The 23,433-nt window shown below is 31.7% G+C and overlaps 1 protein-coding gene across 2 annotated transcripts in view; it reads right to left on the bottom strand.

Moving 5' to 3' along the window:
- Ets98B (DNA-binding protein Ets98B) overlaps nt 1-17,409 on the bottom strand; it is a 45,396-nt gene extending 27,987 nt beyond the window's left edge. Inside the window, exon 1 of one of the 2 annotated variants that reach the window (XM_089631735.1) lies at nt 17,108-17,409. In XM_089631735.1, the coding sequence (XP_089487861.1) occupies nt 17,108-17,146 (39 nt within the window). In that variant the 5' untranslated portion in view covers nt 17,147-17,409. Of the gene's footprint in view, nt 1-5,709; nt 6,174-17,107 lie in introns of those variants that run through there. The other variant, XM_089631736.1, reaches the window with a different exon arrangement.
- Nucleotides 17,410-23,433: the final 6,024 nt, after the last annotated feature.

The following is a 23,433-nucleotide window of genomic DNA, read 5'->3' on the forward strand; positions in this document are numbered from 1 at the left end:
TAATTTGTTTTCTTTTTGCAAAACAACGACTTGAGAATCATTGGAACTTTTTCACTCGTGAGGTTAGTTTGTATTTAATATGTTCTCAGTGTACGATTTGGGATTTACCAAAAGCAAAAGCATGTGGAAGAATAATGAATTAATTGTATTTTTACTGCATTTATTGCTTCGTTTAACAACAAAAATAAAATGGTGAATAATAAAACGGGAGACTATTAATCAAAGCGTGTGTGAAATTTGTAAATATAAAAGTTGGTAAAACCTAGTCAATCTTAGTTTAATGATATTGCATAATTCATGATGCTCAAGGAATTTTAAATCCTATATACTATTTATGAAGTTTTAAAAATAAGATCCGCTTTTTGTAAAAACCATTTTACTGTGTATAACTTCTCTGCAAATAATAATGATTGGAATCGTATAGCGCCGTTTTCGAGAGAAAATCAACAAGGTAGTGAGTAACCCATATTGTGAGTTTTGTTAGCTCAATATCCTACCCGTTGCCATTTGACAACTAAATATTAACCACATATTTTGATATGAATGTCAGTCTTGGGCAAATGAGTACGATCCTAACGCGCAGTTGGTGGGACTTTATGTTACTACCGAAATCAACAGATGGTATTCTGATAAAACAAATACAAATCTATTTCCGTTGGTATCTTGTGCTTGTGACGTAATAAGCTATACGGTTTCGTGTGAAAGTTCCTGTAAAATTATCAAATGCGCGCGGGAATGTTTCGGGAACTAAGTGATGTATTCAAAATGTAATTAAACTTTTCATAACTTATTTTACAAGTAATATGCAACCCATGCAACCCATCTTTAATTTTCTACGATCCCTGAGGCACCACCGAAAGACACTTAGCTTCGAACTCAAAGTTTGTAGTTTCAATAGCCGGTGTATCAAAAAAAATAAGATTCTAATCAAAATCGCTTTTATGAGAGACTACAATTATAAATCGAAAATTGAATTCAATATTTATTTTTTCAATGATTTCTTTATTCAGTTGTATTTTACAGGGTCTTACAAAACTGAGTAGTATTCAGTTTGATTAATTGATTGTGGCCAGGTATATTTATTGAAAATACCAGAATAAGCAGCTCATTAAAATCGTTTATTAAATGCATAATATTAGTGTAAATCTAATAAGAAACGAAAATAAAAATTTAAACATTCCAAGATTTCCAGTGGTATTCTAATTCGGAATACCAAATTGATTCCCATGAAAATATGTATCATAATTTAAAGAACACAAAAAATGTTTCGAATAATCTCAATAGTTTATTAGAACGGCGTCCGTGAATCAAACAATAAAAACTACAAACGCAAACATACATTTCGGCAGCCAGTGCAAAAACGCCAAGCCTCTACTTGAGGAATCGACGGCACACCTCACATTATTGTATATTGCGGCCGAGCGAAGCCTGGATCTCTCACAAGATGTTTATACATTATTTACACTCATCACGTTGGCCGCGGTGGCGAATTATGGACCGCAGGCCCGCAATTGAAAATTAAAGCCGCATTCAAACGCGAGCAAAAAACAAGCGGGAGGATTTTTTCAGCCAATGACACGGCAACAGGTAACAGCCAACAATAGCGACCTTTTTATTGGCTAGAAAAATACTTTGCGCTGTATTTTTAATGGTCTGAATGCTTTTTTTTCATGCGGAAGCTGCAGTATTATAACCAACTGACCAAGTTCAAAATGCTTTGAAACGCATTGATAAATTGTTTGTCTCGAGTGGACATTTCTAACGACCTCATTCTTTATACTTTTCAATCACATTATTTCAAGTTTTGATAGTGAGACTCGCGCATTAGACCGCAATTTTCGCAGACTAATTCAAAAGCTCATACCACTCGTGTGATAGGAGCTTCGTCGTGATTTCTCGTATATATTATTACAATTGTTTACACTTTACACATTAGACCCTCGTTTTTGTTTTGGTCAAATTGATTGATTCCTATTTGCAAGCAATTGTCGCAAATAAATGAAAAACAAGTGTCCGCTCAACAAAAGTTTTATTGTCTAGTTTTTTTGAATTATAGACCGTGCGAAGTGGTTCGTACGTCCGTGGCGAATATAGAAAAATTTATGACTTGGCCAAAACACGGTTTTTGTGCAGTTTTACGAAAACTTGTAATCAAATTAAGTTTGCACGAGTATCGATTATGAATAAAAACTGTTTTTTAATCGAAAAAGTTGCATGCATTTTTTATAAACATAAGTTTATATAAGTGCGGTATATTACATTATTTAGATGATTTATGATTAGGCTCTTGATTTTGTTTGTAATTATTATTTCATTACTTAATTAACAATCAACAGAAGGATGTGAAAGTAAAAATTGTATGTGTTAATAATTTCATTTTTCTTCTGAATAATTAAAATGTGACGGAAGTCGGATTCTATTTTCTTTATGTGAGTAAGCAGTACATTGATAAAATAAATCAAATAAAATGACCGTAATGTACTTATCGATCATTTACTATCATATGAATAATATTGATGTAGATAAGTTCTGAATTGTGTTTAAATTTGTCTTCAATTATCTCGAATAATGTTTTGAAATTAATTATTAATCAATTTAGTATCAAATTTGGAAATTCAAGCGTAATCTCTAAAGATGTAGTATAAAATCAGGTCGCGATGTGCGTCTTTTTGTGTATTTTTATTTATATATAGTAATTACTTTTTTATATATAGTATTAACCCTTTAACAACTCATTTCTTTGACATCAACGACACTTTACAATACATCTAAAAGTTATTATTTATAGTATTTAGGCATAACCCACGAAAAGCAGCAAGGCTTATAGCTTTAGTTTGTGCGCTTAGTTCTTCTAAACTACACGAAGGATTTTGATATGGTTTTCACTAACATTTAGAGAATTTCTTTCAAAAGGTTTATATATGAAACATGCATATTATATTCATAAAAAGTAAAAAAAAATCGATGTTTTAATCAAGTGTAAAAAAATATTTTTGACGCTTAAATTTATAACGCTGGCTAAACCTTATAAGATACATCAAAATAATTATGATTATAAATACATTATAATTATTAAAATAAATAACAGACCGGTCGGTGGCCGAGTTGACATCGCGTTTGGGTCCCACCAGGCGTAGTGTGATCAATTCCTCGGCTGGCTAAGTCCTCCATCACAACACAAGCAACATTTTCAGCTTACTGTGTTGGTAGTAGGAGATTTTAAAATATTTTCAGGATATCCGTAACCCGGGAATGTTTGTGTTTCTTTTAAAAAAAGAAAAAATGTAGTAATTGTGTATTTTAAAAAGGCCTACAGAAAATCTACATCGGTATATGTCTATCTCCTGAGGATAATCCCCAGTAACGCCGGGTACATCAGCTACGTCAGCTAGTATGAAATATAGTGAAATGTGGTGAAAGCAGGCTGTCACCTGTCGATGTATTAACAGGCAAAGGAGTGCATTCCTGATTATAATGCTTGTGGCCATAAAATACTCGTTTTTCAGTTAAAAACTGCATTTCTGTCAATCGGGGAAAACATACATCAAGATTTAGAACCATACCAGAGCAACCGAGCTCGCATACTAACAGTGGCGGCTCGTGACTTTTGGGTGTGTTTTGAGATTTAGTACTTTTAAAATGGCATTATTGATGTCGTGGTAGCCGAAAACGTGTTTTATTTTTTCGTAAATTCAGTTTTTTATATGAAGATTTTCAGAAAATCGATGTAGTGCACTGCAAAAATGAAATTTCCTGAAAATATTCATACAAAAAACCGAATTTTTGAAAAAATATATATAAAATCTTTTTGTGTTAAACATCAATAATGTCGAATTTTTAGAACTTAGAACTCCTATCACACTACATAGAATCTAACAATTGAATACGATGCTTAATACAAAACAAGAGGGTGTACTCATCGCTATCGTTGAAGTTGATTGTAAACTACGTGATAATGTAATACATTATTATAAAAACAACAACTTTACTGTATAAGCTGATGCGATAGTGTCAAATACCTACGTCATATCAGTCCCCTCAGGTGACCTGCGTCACCGTTTCAAATGGAAAAGCGTGAGGATATTTTATTAATATTTTTTAAATAGGTCAAAAATCAAGCTTTCCCAGTTGTCAATTATCTCAGAATGAGCTATGCATTACGCATATTTTTAATTTGTCTTTTTGAACCGCAAATTGAAATAGCCATGTAAATGATCTTCAACCTAGAAATTATGTCGAACCCACAACGAATGAGAAGGTTTTCTTTTTAAATAAGAACATTATTAAGTACTACGTTTTTTATGTTTGATTTAAAAAAAACACCAAAAATTACATATTTTATGTTTTCATTTCATTCGTCGTTTTTTTATCTTTTCAGTTTATGTCTTTTATCTTCAAAGAAAATGTACACCTTCATTTTATAGTCACGCTTAAACCATAGAAATGTTATAGTAACTACCGTAATATCAATGCACAGGTTTTGCCTTTGCAATATTTTTTGCTACAATAGTACATACTATAACGTATTTTTATTTGTATAACTGTTCCAATATATCAAATCTTTCAATTAAAAATGGTCATCTATAATCACGGTCATATAATATACTTTATTTTTTCATGTGATATTACGACATTCAAAACTAGTATGCGTCACATACAAATAAAATGTACGCGAGATAATGACCTTCTTTAGAGAAGTAACAAATATATTATTATTACAGCCGTACAAAGCTTGTGGAATCTAGCAGCTTAAAGCGCCGCATTCCATTTCAGTCACTAATTATCAAATTTGTTTTGAACCATGGTCCATGCAGTGCAGTAGCGCGTTAGTATATTTTTTGCTCCTAGTTGGCGCCAAGTCTGTACTCCGGTCGGGGTGAATCGGCGCTACTTAAGCGGCGTGGGTGAACCGGATTGACTTAAGCTTTAAGCGAAGCGGGTGAACCGGCCAGCCGGTACAGTCAAACCGTTGATAGATTGGTGCAAATCTCTCATTCTTTCGCATAAATGATGTATGTAACAGAAAGAGAGGTTAGAACGGAGCTCTCGATGACAGTACTAGATTTAAAATAGTATTCCCTCGTCTGTACGAACTGTTGCGTGAAATGTAATATGCATATACGTATTCAAAATAATAATATTATGGAATATTTTTTACCGTTAAGTTTTATTTTAAAAAACAAAATGCACATACATATATATATATAGCATATTAAATATTTGTATAGCAGCTGAAAATGTGTAGCAATGTATTAGAAAAAACAAAAATATCTTTTAACTAATAGACGTTGTTTGGAAGTGAAACCTTCATTAATATAATACCTACATGATTCGGTAATAATTATTGGGCATTTGTTTTTAATATTTAATTGTATTTAGATGAATTTCAATTTATGTGTTGGTTTGGGTTTCAGATATACAAAATTAAGGAATTGATTAATGATAATAATAGCAGCTTAGAATAACAATATTAAAAAAATATATTAGCTGTAATTATTCATTTTGATTTGAACAATGATGACCAAATAACAAACCCGGCAAGGGTTTTAGACAAAACCATAATAAGATTTTATAACCGCAACAAATTGCCATATTGAACACGGCACATCGTGACAGAGCAGTATGCCATTAACGCAAACAAAAAAGAGTGAAGACTTCAACAACTACAAATGTAGATAATAACAATGGGAGTATAAAGCAGATAAGTACCTTCGATGCTAGCAGATGAAGAAATCCATGGCGCGCGAGCACCGCGTCCGAACACTGAACTTCCTAGCCGAACTTCCTATTACCTCAACTGGACATTAAATCTCCCAGGTGATCTGATTCTGCGACCATTCCAGCCCTAAGCCTAGCCAGAACTAATATGCACTAGTAGAGCCAGCCCGCTCTCTTCAACGTCATGCCGTATTACCGTCTCATTCACGCACAATCATGGGAAATACCTGATAGCGTAACACGAATAATTTACAATTCTTAATGAAAAAAATCTCTTTAATCCTCGTCTGTCTCTTTTATCCGACAGCCTCCGCGTAGCTCCGTCTCTCTCCCTCGCCTATCGGCCGAGAGTCGCCTTGGAGTTTTCTCGAGGTAACTGGCGCTGTATATTGCCTTCCTGGTTATCTGACGTCACTATCCACCACTGGTGGTACGTTCGCACATTACAAACAGCAAAGAATAACTAAAAATACATTAAACACATTTCATTCAAGAGTCCAAGAGTCGTGAGGTCATACTAGACGTAAGAATTGTTCTCACAGTTCATTCTTAAAAATAACACAACACGTGATACGTGATGCTGTACTGACGATAGTACACTATCGGTTCAACAGGTATTACCCAGCTATTGCGATTATTACGAGAATAATAGTCTTCGTTCGCAATATAAAATAAATCCCAAGTTGTCTTTATCAATGGAAAAGCATTTAATTTTGCATCATAAGCTGCATTTCAAATTACGTTTCTACATCGTCGTAAACAAAATGCTTAGGTATCCACTATTTAATTACATTGACAAAAACAAATTCTAATTCATGAACAGACACCTATCAGCTAAACAAAAAAGGTTTGAAACTGATATCTTAGCAGCAAGTGATTGGCCTCAGTTAAAATAAAAACAGATTTTTTATGTTAACAAACAGGAGAAAAATAATACTCGAACGAACTTATAAATAAATGCATCAATTTAAAATCAAGTCACAATATTGATCAATATCAGATCTGGCGATTTGACAAGATGAGTGTTGGTAGAACATAAGTTGCAGTGTCCACATTTAAACACCTTGAAGCATTATTTCATCCTACTAATAAAGTTCCCAAGTCACGTGAAACAGTAATAAACTCACGAATTCTCACATATTTGTTAAATGGTTGTACAAGACATTTGTACTTGGTGCAATGCTCGCTTGAATAATGAATTTAGTGACTAATCCGCTGAATTAATACTTCGTATGTGATTCTTTTTATAGACTCACCGTCGGCTGTGTGTCATCTTTCTAGAGAAATCATACAAACTGCATCCCATTTATATGAGATGCTAACTCGTTCTTTATTCCGAGAAAATGATACTAAGAAAAAAATACTTTCAAAGTGATGTGTTAAAAATATCTGCAGGTTGAATATATTGCATAGCTTGAGGGAAGTTTAAAAGCTACACTACTTATACATGTAAAATTCTAACGAATGGATTTATTGATACAATTGATTCAATTATTGCTTAGATATTAGTTAGCTCACCATAGCAAATTAATCACTACTCATGAAAATTCATATTAATCAGTTTCATTAAATGCATTCAATTCAATTACATCAGAAATAATCTCAACCATAAAAAACAACGGAATTTTTTCCCAGAGTTACAAGAATATCTCTCTTACCTATCTATCATAACCGTATATTAAAGAGGTGCTTTTGACCTTTACTGAGATACACACATAAAAACATTTAACGTTTGTATGGTAACTTCAGATTATCAATATTTCATTGATGTGATTATTATGCATTGCGAGAAATTCTGTACATCTGTTTTCAGAAAATAGCGTATTTTTTTTATACTTGTATAAATTGATGTTTTTAGCAATAATTGGTAAGAAAATAGGTCTTATTAAAGGGAAAAATACTATTGTCGAATTGAATTTGTCCAAGCAAATAATTCCTTAAACGGTAAATATATGTAGCTTTGAAATTGTATCCTTGAAAAATTAATGATAGTTTTGTGTAAAAAAAAAGTGCTGAGTGGATCGTTAATTTTCTAATTATGTTTTGTAAAATGATATTATGTAATCGCAAACAAACGAAGGCATTTTCAATTGAAATGACACACACCCTCATTGTGAAACCTTGTAAAAAACATATACATTATCTAAGAATAATCTGATTTTTCAAACGACAGTAGAGGATTTTCATCTTCAACTTCCGTAGGGCTGATGATCTCCGGTTGAATACGAGCAATTTTATTAATTGAAACTGTGAGCAAACAAAGAGTTCAATACAACTATCTACATCTATTCGCTTTGTTTTTTACTCATCCATCATTCACAAGTACAAAACAAGTTTAGTGACATTTAAACTAAATATTGCAATCTATTTATAAACAGGCATCGACAATAAATTAAAAATGAGTACGAGTCTCAAACTACAAAATGAATGAATCTCGAAAGTTTTGAAGAACCTTTGTTTGTTAATGAGTCAAAAATATCATTACCTTTTAGATGAGACAAGAACATTTTTACGTTCTTGATGACAATCTAGATCTTTACGTGAGATCACCATTTTACATTTTACGTAACAATGCTGCTAACTAGCGTATATTGGCGTATACTTTATTATAAGTAGGTATATTATTTAATCCATCTCTCATTATAAATCTGGAAAACTTAACCACCCATGTTGAATTGTATTTTCTTGAAGGCGTTCTTGCTCATAAATATGAATTGGGTAAATACGCTATTATTATGCATGTTTAATGCATTATGTATATATGGATTGAAATAATTGTTTAACACTGACAACCACGCACGCGCCTACCTGTAACACGCGTCTAGGTTGCAATTATACGAGTACAAAAATAAGCGAGGTATAAACTGAAGAAAGATGCAGTTTACCTATAAATATATATATACCTGCTGTAAAACTAAAAAATACAATGGATGATGACAAAGAATTTGACATGGAAGTTGACAGAATAGGTTACTAAGAATACATTCTTCATATGATTTCTACATAATTTAAAATAAGATAATCTGAAAAATGAAAGCCGTGAGTTGCTTGTAGAAATTTCAAATAGATGACGAAGAATTTCATCAAAATTCGCAACGGGTATAGCAACTTCGCTACACGACGGGTACAAATATTACGTACCCGATAATTAAATCTGGCACACTAGAGGTTAAGATTATGAATAAAATAAAAAATAATACAAGATCAACAGACATACCTACAAGAAAACTAAATATGACTGTAAAACCCGTAAAGGCATCTTCGCTGAAGCTCTAATGGTTCGTACTATACTGATATGAAAATTGTAAATTGATATTGGGCAAATTTGATCAGATAATACTTTTTGGAGGCCGAGATGTTTATGGGTTGTTTTTTGACCTTTCGCCAAACAATGCGAGTAATTTAAACTTTTAAGTATCGACTATGACATTTAGGATATATGTAACGTCCCGACAAGGGGCATGAGTTGTATATTTTATTGCTGTAAGGTATGAGTCAGGCACGATTTTTTATCAACTCAGGGATGGATCTTAAAAAATAATGCCACTAAACGTAATGTAAGAAATCACAATAATTTATGCGATTTCTCACAAATGTAATCGATATGGTTCATTCTTGCATGTTGTATAGTTATATAATAGATATTTTATTAACAGAAATAAAATAAAAATAACTATATATAATTCAGTAAAACGTGATATCACGTATCAATTACTCGCAGACAATTCAAATAATAATAATTTAGCTTTAAAGGTTCCATGAAACTAGAAAACAATATTATCAGCGGTGAAAAAGTCGTAGGAAAAAACCTCAACGCGCGGTCAAGTGCGAAACGTAGATATTTTGTCACGTACAGTTTTTTTCAAAAGACGCCAAGTAACAAATTATGAACAATCATTTAACAAATTGTTTTGATTACACGTTTTTTGTGTGTCAATAAAATTGAATGGCTTTAGTGTAAAGAATGCAGTTGTGAATAGAAGTTTTGACCCCACCAATTGGCCCGATATCACGGTCCAGAGGACAAATCGTATTAACATTAGTTGAATTCAGCATCTCCCTCAAATGCACGAGTCTTAATATACATCCATCTCACTCTTATAACCGGTCCATATATTACTTCAAGGACTTTGGTTTTTCCAATTTGAAGAAACATGGTGCCGGTAAACCTTCTATGGCTTGGCCTGCACAAAAGTTAAGACTTTTTATGTGTGTTTTGCAACTCCTACATTTATAACCAATTTAAAATATAAATTGTGTTTATAAATTCATAACAACACCGTAATAAAAATTATTGTTGTTTGACGTTGCGGAAACCAAATAAAAAACCACTATGTAGTGTCGGGAAACTGGTTTCAATTACCAAAATTTCACGCTAACAATAGGATCATTTAAAAACAAATCGCGAGTTACGTCTAAGTAATTTAACCCAGAGATAATCTTTTTTTTTATTTTACAACTTAGTTCTTCAGCAAAAGTAATCTACAGATCTGAATAATTGGGAAATTTTAAAAATTAGGAATCAATTGAATTATTGCTCTTATTATTTTAAAGAATGAATTAATTTCATAACCAGGATGTCAACAATATGATGGATTTATTATGTGGCTTATCAAATAATCTACAACGCACATATTACGAATAATATTACTATACTACTTCCTTGTTTGTGGTCGTTTAAAAATGACTCTAGTTTATGGAATAAAATGAGTTCTTTATAGGTTTCTCTTTTAAATGGTAACACTGGCGATAAATAATTGCATTAACAAAAACTAAACTAGCAAACTAATTATGTAAGCAATTTTATATTTACCTCGTTACTAGTAAAGTTTTTAAAAAAATCCTAATTTTATACAAGGTTTTCTGAAACGAGCCTAATAAGAGCTTTGTAAAAGCTTTGAACATACAGGATTTTCCAATAAGAGGTGTTATTTTGATATTCAAAGAAAAATGCCATTTTTTAATATAAATGATCAAATGTTTATTTCATTATAAAGAGGAAGGTATGCCGTTAATAATGAAAAATAACATCAGTCAAATGATCAACACGACCACGCCACAGGACCATATCCTTTTCATGAAATTTTCCATAACCAAATCGCAAAGTGGCTGCCTTATGTCCTCGTTAGCCTCATGAATTCCATCTTTGATGTTTTGAATCGACGCTGGGCTGTTGGCGTAGATCTTCTCTTTCACGTGGCCCCAAAGGAAAAAGTCGCAAGGTGTTAAATCACAAGATCTCGGTGGCCAATTTTGATCACCTCTTCGAGAGATAACACGGTCCGGAAACTTTTCCCGTAAAAGATCAATGATTTCGTTGCTTGTGTGGCACATAGCGCCGTCTTGTTGAAAGTAAACGTTGTCCAGATCAAAACCATCCAATTCCGGCCATAAAAAATCATAAATCATCTCTCGATAGCTCTTTGAGCTATCAAAGATTATTATTTGAGATATCAAAATGACACCTCTTATTGGAAAACCCTGTATACGAAGAGCCTCCAGGGCTTTCGCCGAATCTCCAGTGATTTAACCTTTGGTCAACTCATTTTTCCAAATCACTCGTTAAAATTAAAATTGATAAAATATGTGATGGGTATGTTTTGAATTATTATATGAGTAAAAGTAATGTATAATAGCAGCCGCCGTGAGGATCCTCTACGATGTGTTTTTCGAGGACGAATTTGGATTCATTTCACTGACTTCTATTTCAGTTTTAATTCGATATGATACATGCTTCCGTTTAATTATTTAATTGACATCCTCATAATGAGTAAATGATTGCAATCATTTTGCTGTAAAACCACAAAATTTACCACACAAAAACCAGTTCACGTGACACGCAAATATTACACACATGGGAAAAATATTGAAATTCGTGTAAAATACATATTTTTTCTACGAAAAAACTAGGAAAAAGGAAGAAAAAATATAATTAGTAATTTTATTTAGGGAAAATTGGTAAAAAAATTTACAGTTCATTCAACAAAGAAACTCGACATATTGTCTTACTGGAATGATTCGTTATTCTGAATAATTTACTTTATTTCAATATTAACAATTCATAATGATTGATGCATATTTTATCTAAAGTGATAAAGAATTGAAGCCTCTCACAAATCCACAAAGAAATACTTCATTAGTCATTCGTTTATGGGAGATTTCAAATCTTTACCAACAAAATGAAAAAAAACTTAAAACCGTATTTCCCAGTCGTAAAACTTCCCATTTTCAATATTCTCATTGAGTAAATATAATGATGAACGTTGAACAAATAAGTAATCTTAGTATTTGTTCCATCGTTTATTTCTGCGGTGTACAAAAAACATATCCTGAAGATTTTCAAAACCCGTCAGGTGATTGAAGCTAATAAGGCAATTATTGAGATTGATTGAATGCTATATATATATCAAGTCTTTGGCTCACTGATATTTGATCGACAGTTCATATTTTGATCCAGTCACAGTTTGTATTAAAAAGAATTAATTTAATGTATGAAAAAAAGGGTTAAGGATTATTTTTACTTTGTTAGAAAAAAAAATGTGTATTGATACTTATCTCAAGCCCGACATGCCTCCAATTTTTTACATATTTTCTGGTAACGTAATTAATGACCGAAAAAAATCATATTACATTTCATAATTTGACTTACTTCATCAATGTTGGAAAATAACAGGAAAATTATGGAAAAATTATATAGGAAGGTTACTCACTCGATTTCCTAAGACAGTGGCTTTTTTGTAAATAAAAAATAATCAGTTTGACATAAATCTACGGTTCGTCGACTTATATTCTGCTTACTTCACAAAGTCGTGATGACAAGACGCCATTTGCAAACATGAGAATATCTTCCGATAGGGTAAATTTTTGCACCATCTTTTATAAAATATCTGTACAATTATCTTCTCTGACATGATTTTTTCATTCTCTGAGGTGGAATTGGGTGACAAACTTTACGCCATAGATAATTTGGAAACGAGATTTGATATTTCCGTGAAAACAAAACAGTTACATCACGTTGAAGGAATTTACTCCGGAAATCAGTCATAATTGGTGGCACATTTTACACAAAAGGTGGGGGTTGTAACTTCGTAGGTGGGTAGGTACCCACCTTGCGGTACCTGCTTATTAATAATAATGTATCTGCCATATAATTTGTTGTCAGTTTTCTAGATGGAATCAGAACATAAAATTAAAACTCTATTTGTACATTTACGACCCTTTGTTATACGAGCAAATCAATAATGTCTTGTAACTTGTAACATACTCACGATATGCGAGTTAAAACGGTATTCGTCTAATGTCTAACATGTTAGTATCCGCAGTAACTTGTTGGAACTTGGAACGACAAAGAACCACTCTTTAAATGCCGCTGACGAAGTATTTAACAGTGAGGACGGGTTATTCTGTTGATTCTTATGTAAATTAAATTGTATAAAGAAAACATATCAGATATAATGCACCTGAACAAATTCTTGCAGCTGATTTAAATCAAAATTTTATCAATATTTTATTATTAATTTATTATCATCAAGATAACATTCTGAATTTACAAATGTTATCTTGTTTTCAAGGTCAAGAAATTTTCTTATGGCTTATAGGTATACATTTAGATTATATTTTCCAAATAGTAAATTCATATATATATATATATATATATATATATATATATATATATAAAGAAGAGTGGCGTGCGGACAACTCGTCTTTATTCTGTGTATTCAAATCAAGAGGAAGTTCACTGTCAATTAGATTTTTTTTAAACATTCCCATTCTCTTTTTCTCTCCTTGAAGCAAAATATTTATATTTTTTCTTATTGAAATTTGGCACACTTCACGATTCCAGAAATGAGAAAAATTACTGTCTACATATGATTTCAAAAAACTCTGTCAAAGCCCGGGCAGCGCTGGGACTTCAGCTAGTATTACGTGCTACGTTGCTAGGAAACCTCTGTGCTGAAACAGTAAAATTCTCAAACTACATATTTGGCTTTATGAAATTTCCGTCAGTTTTTTCTGTCTGGAAAGTCGATAAAACTATTTTCATTTCCACATTTTTTTCCCCATTAAAAATATCATACGTTGTGGGCACACTTCAAAATATATATTTTTAATGTGTCAGATTATTTCATATTTCTCGATTGTTCAGTGAGAAAAAAGATTCTGTTAGACGAGTTAGAACGTTAGTAAGTGTTTGAACAGGTAGAACTAGTGAATCATAAAGCTGCATTGAAAAACTGAGCTAGGTGTGCTACTATAAAGTACGGCCAAACATTCAAAGATCCGGACATTAAACAGGCGTGCAAATATCAACAAACCCACACACAAAGGCTTAATTCAAAAACCATACGATGCATAATATTTATATCTCACTTACGAATTTTACAACATTGATCGCTACCGATTAAAAATCAAAGCATGAAGTTAAGGCATGAGTAGTATATTGTAATTTAAACATGTTCGTGCTATTTGTTAGTTGGAGTGGAGAGAAATGTTTTTATGTGAAGACTGATTTAGATTTCGAAATATTTAAAGTTTCAGATCTCAGATCACGGAATCTTGGTGTGCTGACATTAGATGCAAATACTTGTGTATACATTTTAAAGGTGCATTAATGGCAAGGTAGGTAGGTAGCTATGTATAAAATGGGATAGGCTCAGACAAAGTAATATAATATCAAACAATTATAAGCATTTGACATTTCGTGTTTATTAATAAATATTTGACAGTCTTATTGCACACTAATAATGATATATATGTATTCAGTGTTGTATTTCAAATTAAAAAAGATTTTCAATTTAAGATCAATTCTGGAAGAGGAAAATTAAAGCAGATTGAGACAAGGTGAAGGAGAAAGTAAAGCCCATATATTTAATAAGGTAATAATTAAATGAAACCTGTCCTAATGTTTTTCTTTATTTAAACATAAGCTGTATTTTACTTAACCTGTTAAGTACACGAACTGCGTATTATATTATGTGTCTTTTTTATTTATATAAGGTTCATTATTAGTTTTAAATAAAATAGAAAAAAAATATTGCAATACTTATGAATATTATTTATAAAGCTATTCTGATATTGAGAAAAACTAAACGCCTCGCGGCAAGTAGCCGTCGGCAACTGATGTCATTCCGCGCAGCAGATTTTTAATGCTCATAAAATCTCTTAATTTTTTGGCTATTTAATACTCGGAACATATTCTACTATCAAAGCAGAATTATAAAACAAAACAAAAACACACTCATTAATAATTAGATAGCAGTGGCGTGCAATGCTAATGAATTGTCAATTTTTTTTCGTGTAGTATTTTCACAACTCCAAATAATCTTCACTGTGCGCCTCTTGTTTGACCATATGTTCTTTTTTTAACTAAAAAAGGTTACAAAAATTACAATAAAAATACTCGTATATGTTTTCGCGCGTGTGTTGGATTCTCTTTGCGTACACCATATAAATAGATTTTTGAGGCTAAAAATAGATAACTACCCATCTAAAACTTTTTGACACCGAATATTTTTTTAAATCCGAAAAAATTGCGCAGTGGCGCACGCCACTGCTAGGTAGGAAAATTAGTTACTTCATCTTATAAAAGATACGCAGACAACTTGCTATAAATAATATGTGTTTACAATGTTTAGGTTCAAAGTACATGTCGGCGTTTGACCCGTCACATTCCAGTAAAATAAACTGATATGAATATTGATACCATTTTTTTATTATGGATAGACATTTTGTGAAGCTAAAAATGTAGTGAACACTTAACAGATTACATCATAAATTATTTCAAGCCAAAATAATTTGTACGCTTTATTAAATAGGTAACTAAGATCTATGTTTTTTGCCGAAATTTAATTGGCGAAAAATCAGTTTTTTTTGTTGTTTTGAACACGGCCTATCTTTAAGAAAAGCCAATCATAAAACTAATGAGAGATATGTAAGTACCTACTCTTATAGATTATTGCTATTACAGATTTACTGATACAAGATCAATATACACATTTCAGTTATTTATTCGGGATCGTGCAAAGTGTCACGTTATAAATCATAGGTCGTGATCTCAGATATTGTCAATGTGAGTATTAAATAAGGCTGTATCTTGAATAGAGCCTACTTATCTAAGGTCATCCTTCAAGAACAAGAGGGAACAGAGTTGTTAAGTTTAACATTTCAATACGTCTCCACAGACAATGTGTTAAGCTTCTATTCAAGAACCGACAAATACTGCAAATTATGGTGTACAATGTTTTGATTTATTTATTGATTCTGAATGTGTGAAATGTCTTGGAAAAACCTAATTATATTTTCTAGTAAGATTCGTATATGATTCAAAATGGGTGAATATATATTTAAAAGATAATCTTGATTTGGGTACATTTTGAACATGAGGTTAACTAACGAAATTATGTAAATTTATTACATGTCATCTTGAAGAAAACCCTAGGCCAAATAATTTATGACAGTTCAAAGTTTTATACTATTTCTAAACAATCTTTTGCGTCGTTGGTTCTTCACAGCTCTGGCGTAATGCCTATTAGTAGGTATTACCCTTCGACTTAATTATTCTTTGACGAAGATAATGATTTCAAACCTGATCAACTGAAAGCTACCTGTAAACAAGAACCTTGTACCAATCCAATTCTTCGTATCATGAAGCTATTAATTTATGCGCTGACTAGAAAGTTTCTATCGATTTAATGATTGATAAAATCGACATTCTTAAACCATAGAACATTGCGACACAATAAGAGAAAGCAAAAAAATTAAAAATGATTAATACATCAATTATTTTAAAACATATAAGGACGACTCTTATAGCATGGTGGAAAATGTTCTGCACACATTCGCCTTTGAGAAGAGAGGAAACAAGTTCGATTCCCACGCAGTCTTACGTGAACCTATTCGTTGATAAATATGTACATTTAAGTGTTATGTGTACTTTATCATGTACAGATCAATCAGTTGCATTCTGTTGACATGCAAGCAAGTACCTAACTATGTACTATTACATATATAGGTATAATTCTTATGTAAGTCCCTCAAGTATAATAAAGGTTAAATGTAAGTAGCTACAATATAGAACAATGCTTCAATTAAAATCATTGAAATTTATACACGCTAATAATTGAGTAATGCATATTATTAGTACATCGTAAATGAAGTCATTTTGCATGGGTGTGTGGAAATTATTAATTATGTTTACAGCAACGGTTCAAATATTGCTTTTAAAGTTAAACGCATTTAGAAACGAAAGGTAAATTTCAACAATAAATAATGAAAGCCAGTTAGCAACTTTTATTAATTTCTCAGTAGGTGCATGTTGTGACAGTTGAAGAGGTAAGGAAGCGTTGTTAGTTCTGTTGTTATTTTGTAATTAATTGTATTTTTGACTTACCGCTTCTCTTTCCATATCGTAATTTCTTCCGTAAATCATTTTGTATCAAATATTAGTCCCGCTTTGCACAAAATTGCCGAAATTTGCGTACGGCGCGCCGCGAGTAAGTTCAGAAAGTTTTCACCGTAACTCAAAACGCTGAATATCAAGTCCTCTGCGGGAACAGTGTTCTGTAAAACTGCACAAACTCACGACACATAACTTTTAAACGTTTTAGACAAATTATTTTCACGGGGTGTGTTGAAAATAAACAAGTATTTGATCGAGTTGCACGAAAGCGCTGCGCGCGTGTCCCACCCGTACGAGATCTAACAAGAATATGACGAGCGACGATAGCAGGTTTACCAAAATGCCTGCCTGCCTGCCAGCGACCCACTTACTCCCGGCACCCACCGCGATAACTGCTCGGAATCGAGATAAGGAAATCGATAGAATTAGTCAAAAAGTACAAACCAACAACATGAATGTCCTAAGTCATTAATAGATCTAAGAATAATCTTTTTTAGGAAAAACACGGTTACATAGTCCACGGCAGCTGTATCTACAATGACGCGATAAATAATCAAATACTGCGCACTCCAACGAGTAAAAATTGCTCGTTCCACTCCATAGCTAGAATGTACGTGGTTTGAATTGACAATAAAACTTTTTTATTATTGTTCCTGATTTATTTTACTTTTCTTTGTTACGTTTCTTGTGAAGTTTAGTTACAAATAGCGCCACTGCGCAGTAGCTGAAATAAATGTTTAGGAAAGCAGCGGCAAAATTGAAAATGCTATCTACTTCTGCATTTGTGGTAGTTATTTCATAAGGGAAAAACCCGTTACTTTCAAATAGTTAAGTATTGCATTGCCATCTTGGTAACAGTAACAGTAGATGGAAGTTAAATTTATGATGAACTATTTCCGTGTAATTAGTTACCCTATTATCCACTGAACGCAATCGTCTTACGACACAATTTACTTTTCTTAGTTTAAAAAAATGTTGCAATTGCAAAAATACGTAATTGATTTCATGTCTACTTTCTTTTGAATGGTTCATGACTCATGACTGACTCTTATTAACACTGCATTCATGTTAATTTAATTTTAATAACATTTTTTTTCCTTTTTGTAGCAACTTTTTGAGGAAATCTATAAATTGATATTAAATTCTTCCATTTAATTTTCATAAAAACAATAATTTAAATAAAAACATCCATTAAATTAGGATCCAGTACTGGACCGCTTTTACATGTTAAAATCATTCATAAGTGCAGGACCACTTGCAAATATCTGCATTAATTTTTTTTTATTATTGTAGGTTTTTGTGGTTTTGTCATATTTAATAAATTATTAAAGTACTTATTTTATGTAAAACCACGAATTTTATATTTTTTTCTTTACCGACCGGTTTCATTTTTCTCAATCATCATCAAGGTACATTAATACTGTATCTCAGTATTAGTTTGTACCCTGATGATGCTTGAGCAAAGCGAAACCGGTCGGTAAATAAATTCATTTCAAATTCTTGGATTTATATAAAATAAGTGTTTCTGGTTTTAACCTTCAAAGGTGTTCTAGGCTATCATTTCAAATTATGGAGAGAGGGAAGGTGAATTTAAGTATTAATTTTTTGTTTAAATTGGCAAATTTCACTGGACTCAGACAAGATGATATGTTGAAGGGAGGGGAGGCAATTTTAGATAAGGTTTGATGGAAGACAGAATTTTTCTTTGAAGAGGGACAACCAAAAAATACGTTTTTTTATTTCTTTTATTTTATAGATTTTTAAACATTAAAATTTTCAACTACGATGCTATGCTTATTTTCGTGTTATGGTAGCCATACAAATTGTACCATGTGAAAAAAATAGTAAAAAGTGTTAAAATAATATAAAAGTGAAGACACAACATATATTTTTTTAAATTAATTTTTTGAAATAGTTTTAGGAAGTCTTTAGAAATTCTTTAAAGGATTCTCGCCACTTTCAAATATCCAACGTTGAACAATATTTCGGAGTCATTAGTAGATTTGAGTCTGCTATGTCTTCCATTTTTTGTTTTTTTGCTGTGCATTAATAATAATTAATAGTCAAGGTGATAAGATTTCTTCTTCGTGTCACATGTTACTGAAATGGTTTGTCGTTTGCATCCTTAATTCGTATTATAGGGGAGTCGTCGCTCTATCTTAGTAAAATTTGTCCGTCCTTCGTTCCCACTAAAGTTCCCATCTAAAGTTCCCACTTGTACACCACAGAACTATAAATCATTATCAATATCGATCTATTGTTCGATATAATGTATCGATACATCGACATAAGGTATCTACTAAAACAAACGGTTTTGACGGTTTTCATGATGCTCAGAGACGTCATAAATAAACGCAGAAATATCTGCAAAATATTATTGATAGGTATTTTTTTTTTAAATATTGTAAAACACATATTTCTTTCATTTTCACACACATTTTTAGTTATATACTATATAATAAATAATTATTATATTTTTATGATTTGTATAGCGCCGTTTTATGCAAAATCACCTCAAGGACGCTGAACTTAAGGGAATAGTACGGCACTCCACATAGAATAAAGAAGAAGTAAAAAATGCGATGGGGGTGGGGCGTGTTTCTTGATTCAAAAGTCAACCATTTTTTGCTTAAATTTTTAATATGAAAATTTGCAAATATGATGAGACGAATTTTTACATTTCGTTCAAATAGCATGGCGATATACGACGTCAGAGAGACAGAGCGCGTGCTAAATGGACGATATCAGTTTCCATTCAATTCTACATCGATCAATTCTACATCTAGTAGATGTAGAATAGTAGGCAGATGTAGTGTTTAGTATCTATCAGTGTTACTCTATGATTGACCTCCGAACTTGGGGTACGGCATAATATTAATAGTCTAATATCTAATTAAATGTAGACCAACAATTAATGAATAAAACATTCAGATCGTGAAAAGCATTTCAATCGAGCTTGTTAATGTGATGTATTTAGATTACTTGAGTAGGAAATACCTCGCATACCTTATGGTGCTTTAATCAATTTTATAGAATCGTAAAATGGGAAGGTATGTATCTTTTTTTATTTCACTTTATTAAAAGATCCAGTTTTTCGCATTAACAAAACTTTAAAATTATTCGTAGAAGTTACTTTTATTATTGCTAATGTTATAATAATTATGATAATTGGTTACCATAAATTATCATGAATAACGTTATTATATTGTGTAGGTACATCAATAAATAATTATTTTATTGTTGAATACATGTTGCGGTGAAAGGGATTTGAAGGATTGTCATAATGTCATTTATAATGGCTACGCAGAATATAATTTTTTTATTATTATAAGTCATATTTATTCATAGTAGTTATTATGATTAGCCCGCAGTTTAGCCACTGAAGGATGAAGGCTAGCTGATTAATGTATGCGATTTGTTGTCAGCCTTTTGCCCTCTTGGATACTCTCCACAAAGAATCCCGAAAGATGAAATCGAACCTCAGTGAAATTATTTTTCTATTATGATCCTATATGGGAGTTAATGTAAACAATAACTATAATCAGTGTCCGGAAACTCGCAGTACAAGCAAATATACACGTAGAGAAAAAAAAACTTTTTTTTTTTTTTAAACTAGGCATTTAATTTTTTGTCCATTCTTTTCGGCAAATAAAAGGTTAAAAAAACTTTTGCAACCGAATCTACTCTTTGAATCATTTAAACTCTTTGAATCATTTGAACCATTTTAGCAAGGACCGTATCTACTCTACGAATCATTTAAACGGATATTAAATAGAAATTTACCAGCTAGGAACCGTATCTACTGTTTAAATTATTTAAACAGATATTAAATAGAAATTTACCAACAAAAATTTGCAACATTAAGGTCTATATTTCTTTATGTTTACATGTTATAATCGCCCTTATGGGTTGTAATCATTCTGAGGTAACGCACAGAGGTTTTGAATCTAACCAACCGCCCCGAAGTTCGCACATGTTGAGTAAATTTACGAAAATCGCGTCCTGGTCAGTTTCCTCTATAAAATTATCAAAGCAGTTGTAACGTCCTGTAACGCAAATAAATAAAAGTACATTTTTCCTTACCAACCTGTCTTTTTGTAATGAAAACAAAAATTTTAGTTCACATTTTTTGTTTACCTAAATAGACACCGGTCAGAAAAAAGACCGCTGGAAAATCTAAAATTTCAAAAAGACCAAGCAAAAAAAAGGGTTTTTCCTGTTCATAAAAATGAATATAGAATACATAAATAAAACCATTAAGGGTGTATCATTAAAAAAGAAATTTTCCTATAAAGGGTAAAACGATATTAAATAAAATTTACCAGCTAGGAACCGTTTTTTTTTTAATTATTAAAAATTCCAACTTTGGACTCGATTGACTTGAACACAAAAGATCAAATCAATAATAGTTATACCGCGAAATGAACTACAAATGTGGTTTAAAATAACCAGTTTCCCGCTTGAATAACGTCCTTCAGGGAAGGGATGATATATATATATATTTCACATTGCTCCACACTAAATCTAGAGATTTTATATTTGGCCAATGAAAGAAATTTGAAAGAGTTAGATGAGTTACAAACTAGGATATTGATAAATACCCTTTTGCAAATATTATTCTTTAAAAAAATCGTACAACCTACTACAGAATCAATTGATCAGGAGGACGCTGCTTTAAATCTGGACATGCGGAAATAAATTTTATTTTTTTAATTTGTATTAGATCCTTTCAGTGTCGCCTTGTTGAAAGACTGAAAGAAACGTTGCTTGAAATGGCTTTGGCCGTTTTTAGAGACCAGATCTGAATAGCCAGGTACTCCCCCATCTTTTTCCCACCCCCACTACGTTTAGCCTCAAATAGCATACTCTAATTATCAAATATTACATGCATGGTGGATAATATAAAATATCAAGATAGCCGCAAACTAGGTGTAAAATTACTTATAAATGAAATTGCTTTTAAATGCATTATTTTCCATTATAGGTAATGTTAATATTATTTTCTTACAGTCATTTAGTTGAAACGAGGTATTGTTTCTGTTAATTATACGTATTAAAAGTGTATTTAACTAGTGAATATTTACCTTAATAAAATTATCACTACCCGACTCTGTTAACATCGCATGATAAATGGAAGTAGAATAAAACTTATCAGCTAAACACGATCGATCCAATTGCTATTCAACTGCTTTGTATAAATTAACAGGCGGTCGACTTATGCAGCTGCAGTTTATGGCCAATTTGATGTTATTAATATCACAAGCACTCACCCACCTTGGAGGCTGAGCAGATATGCATTTTAGTCATAGGACTGGAAAACCCAAGTTGTTAAAACTTATTGTGACTGTATTTATGAATATCATACAAAGATTATTTAAATAATCTAATTTAATATACCCACATTGCACTCAATCTTTGCAAGGCTCGTTTGGTTGAAGCGCAAGTATATTTATATTCTATATGTTCTATTGAAACAAAACTACATAACACAATCGTGAAGTAAAATGATTTCATCATTGAAGAAGAAGATAATCAATCAATATAACCATTTCATTGAATTTCATAAACCTACAAGAGCTATTCGTTCTAAAATCCTTTTAAAATGTAACAATTCCAGGACTGAGCATTTCAAACTCGCTTGTACCTAGATTACATGAAATTAGTAATATGTACACAGATGTAGCGGATCTGTTTAACTGCATAGAAGGTAATTACGAAATGGTACTAGGCTATACTACCATATATTTTTAATCATTATTCATTTAACTTAAGTCTACTCATACATGTTTATAATATTTTGTATTTACTTGTAAAGTTTGTATTAATATTAAACTTTTTGTCGTCATTTTATGATAAAATGACAAAGTTAATTGTTATTTTTGTTTAAATTTTTACTAGTGTTTACGATTATGCTTGTATTCTGTGACACGTATTTATTGTGTTTGGTATATTTATATAATATAATAAACCTAAACAAAACTTGAAACAGTACAAGACGCACAAAAATAAAATAATATAGCGGTCACAACTAGGAATCGAACCCATTATCTCTTGTCTTACCGGGACAGGCGTCTTAACCAACTTGACCATTGGGACTTATTTATTAAACGTCATATTTGTCGATCTCATAGTCCAAATTCAGAATTAACACTATCATCTTGCAACTAATTTTTCCATATTTTTTGCATCTATCTTTTTAAATGGTAAAAAATTACAAAATAATTGAAATCGATGGGTATAACCTTCAAAATAAATTAAAAAGAAAAGTTGTTCCTAAAAATGATATTGAAGAATTTAACAAACATAGTTACCCTCCG

This window comes from Hesperophylax consimilis, chromosome 5 (assembly GCF_061612785.1).
Source record: "Hesperophylax consimilis isolate HC1 chromosome 5, BYU_Hcon_1.0, whole genome shotgun sequence".
Lineage (NCBI taxonomy): Eukaryota > Metazoa > Arthropoda > Insecta > Trichoptera > Limnephilidae > Hesperophylax > Hesperophylax consimilis.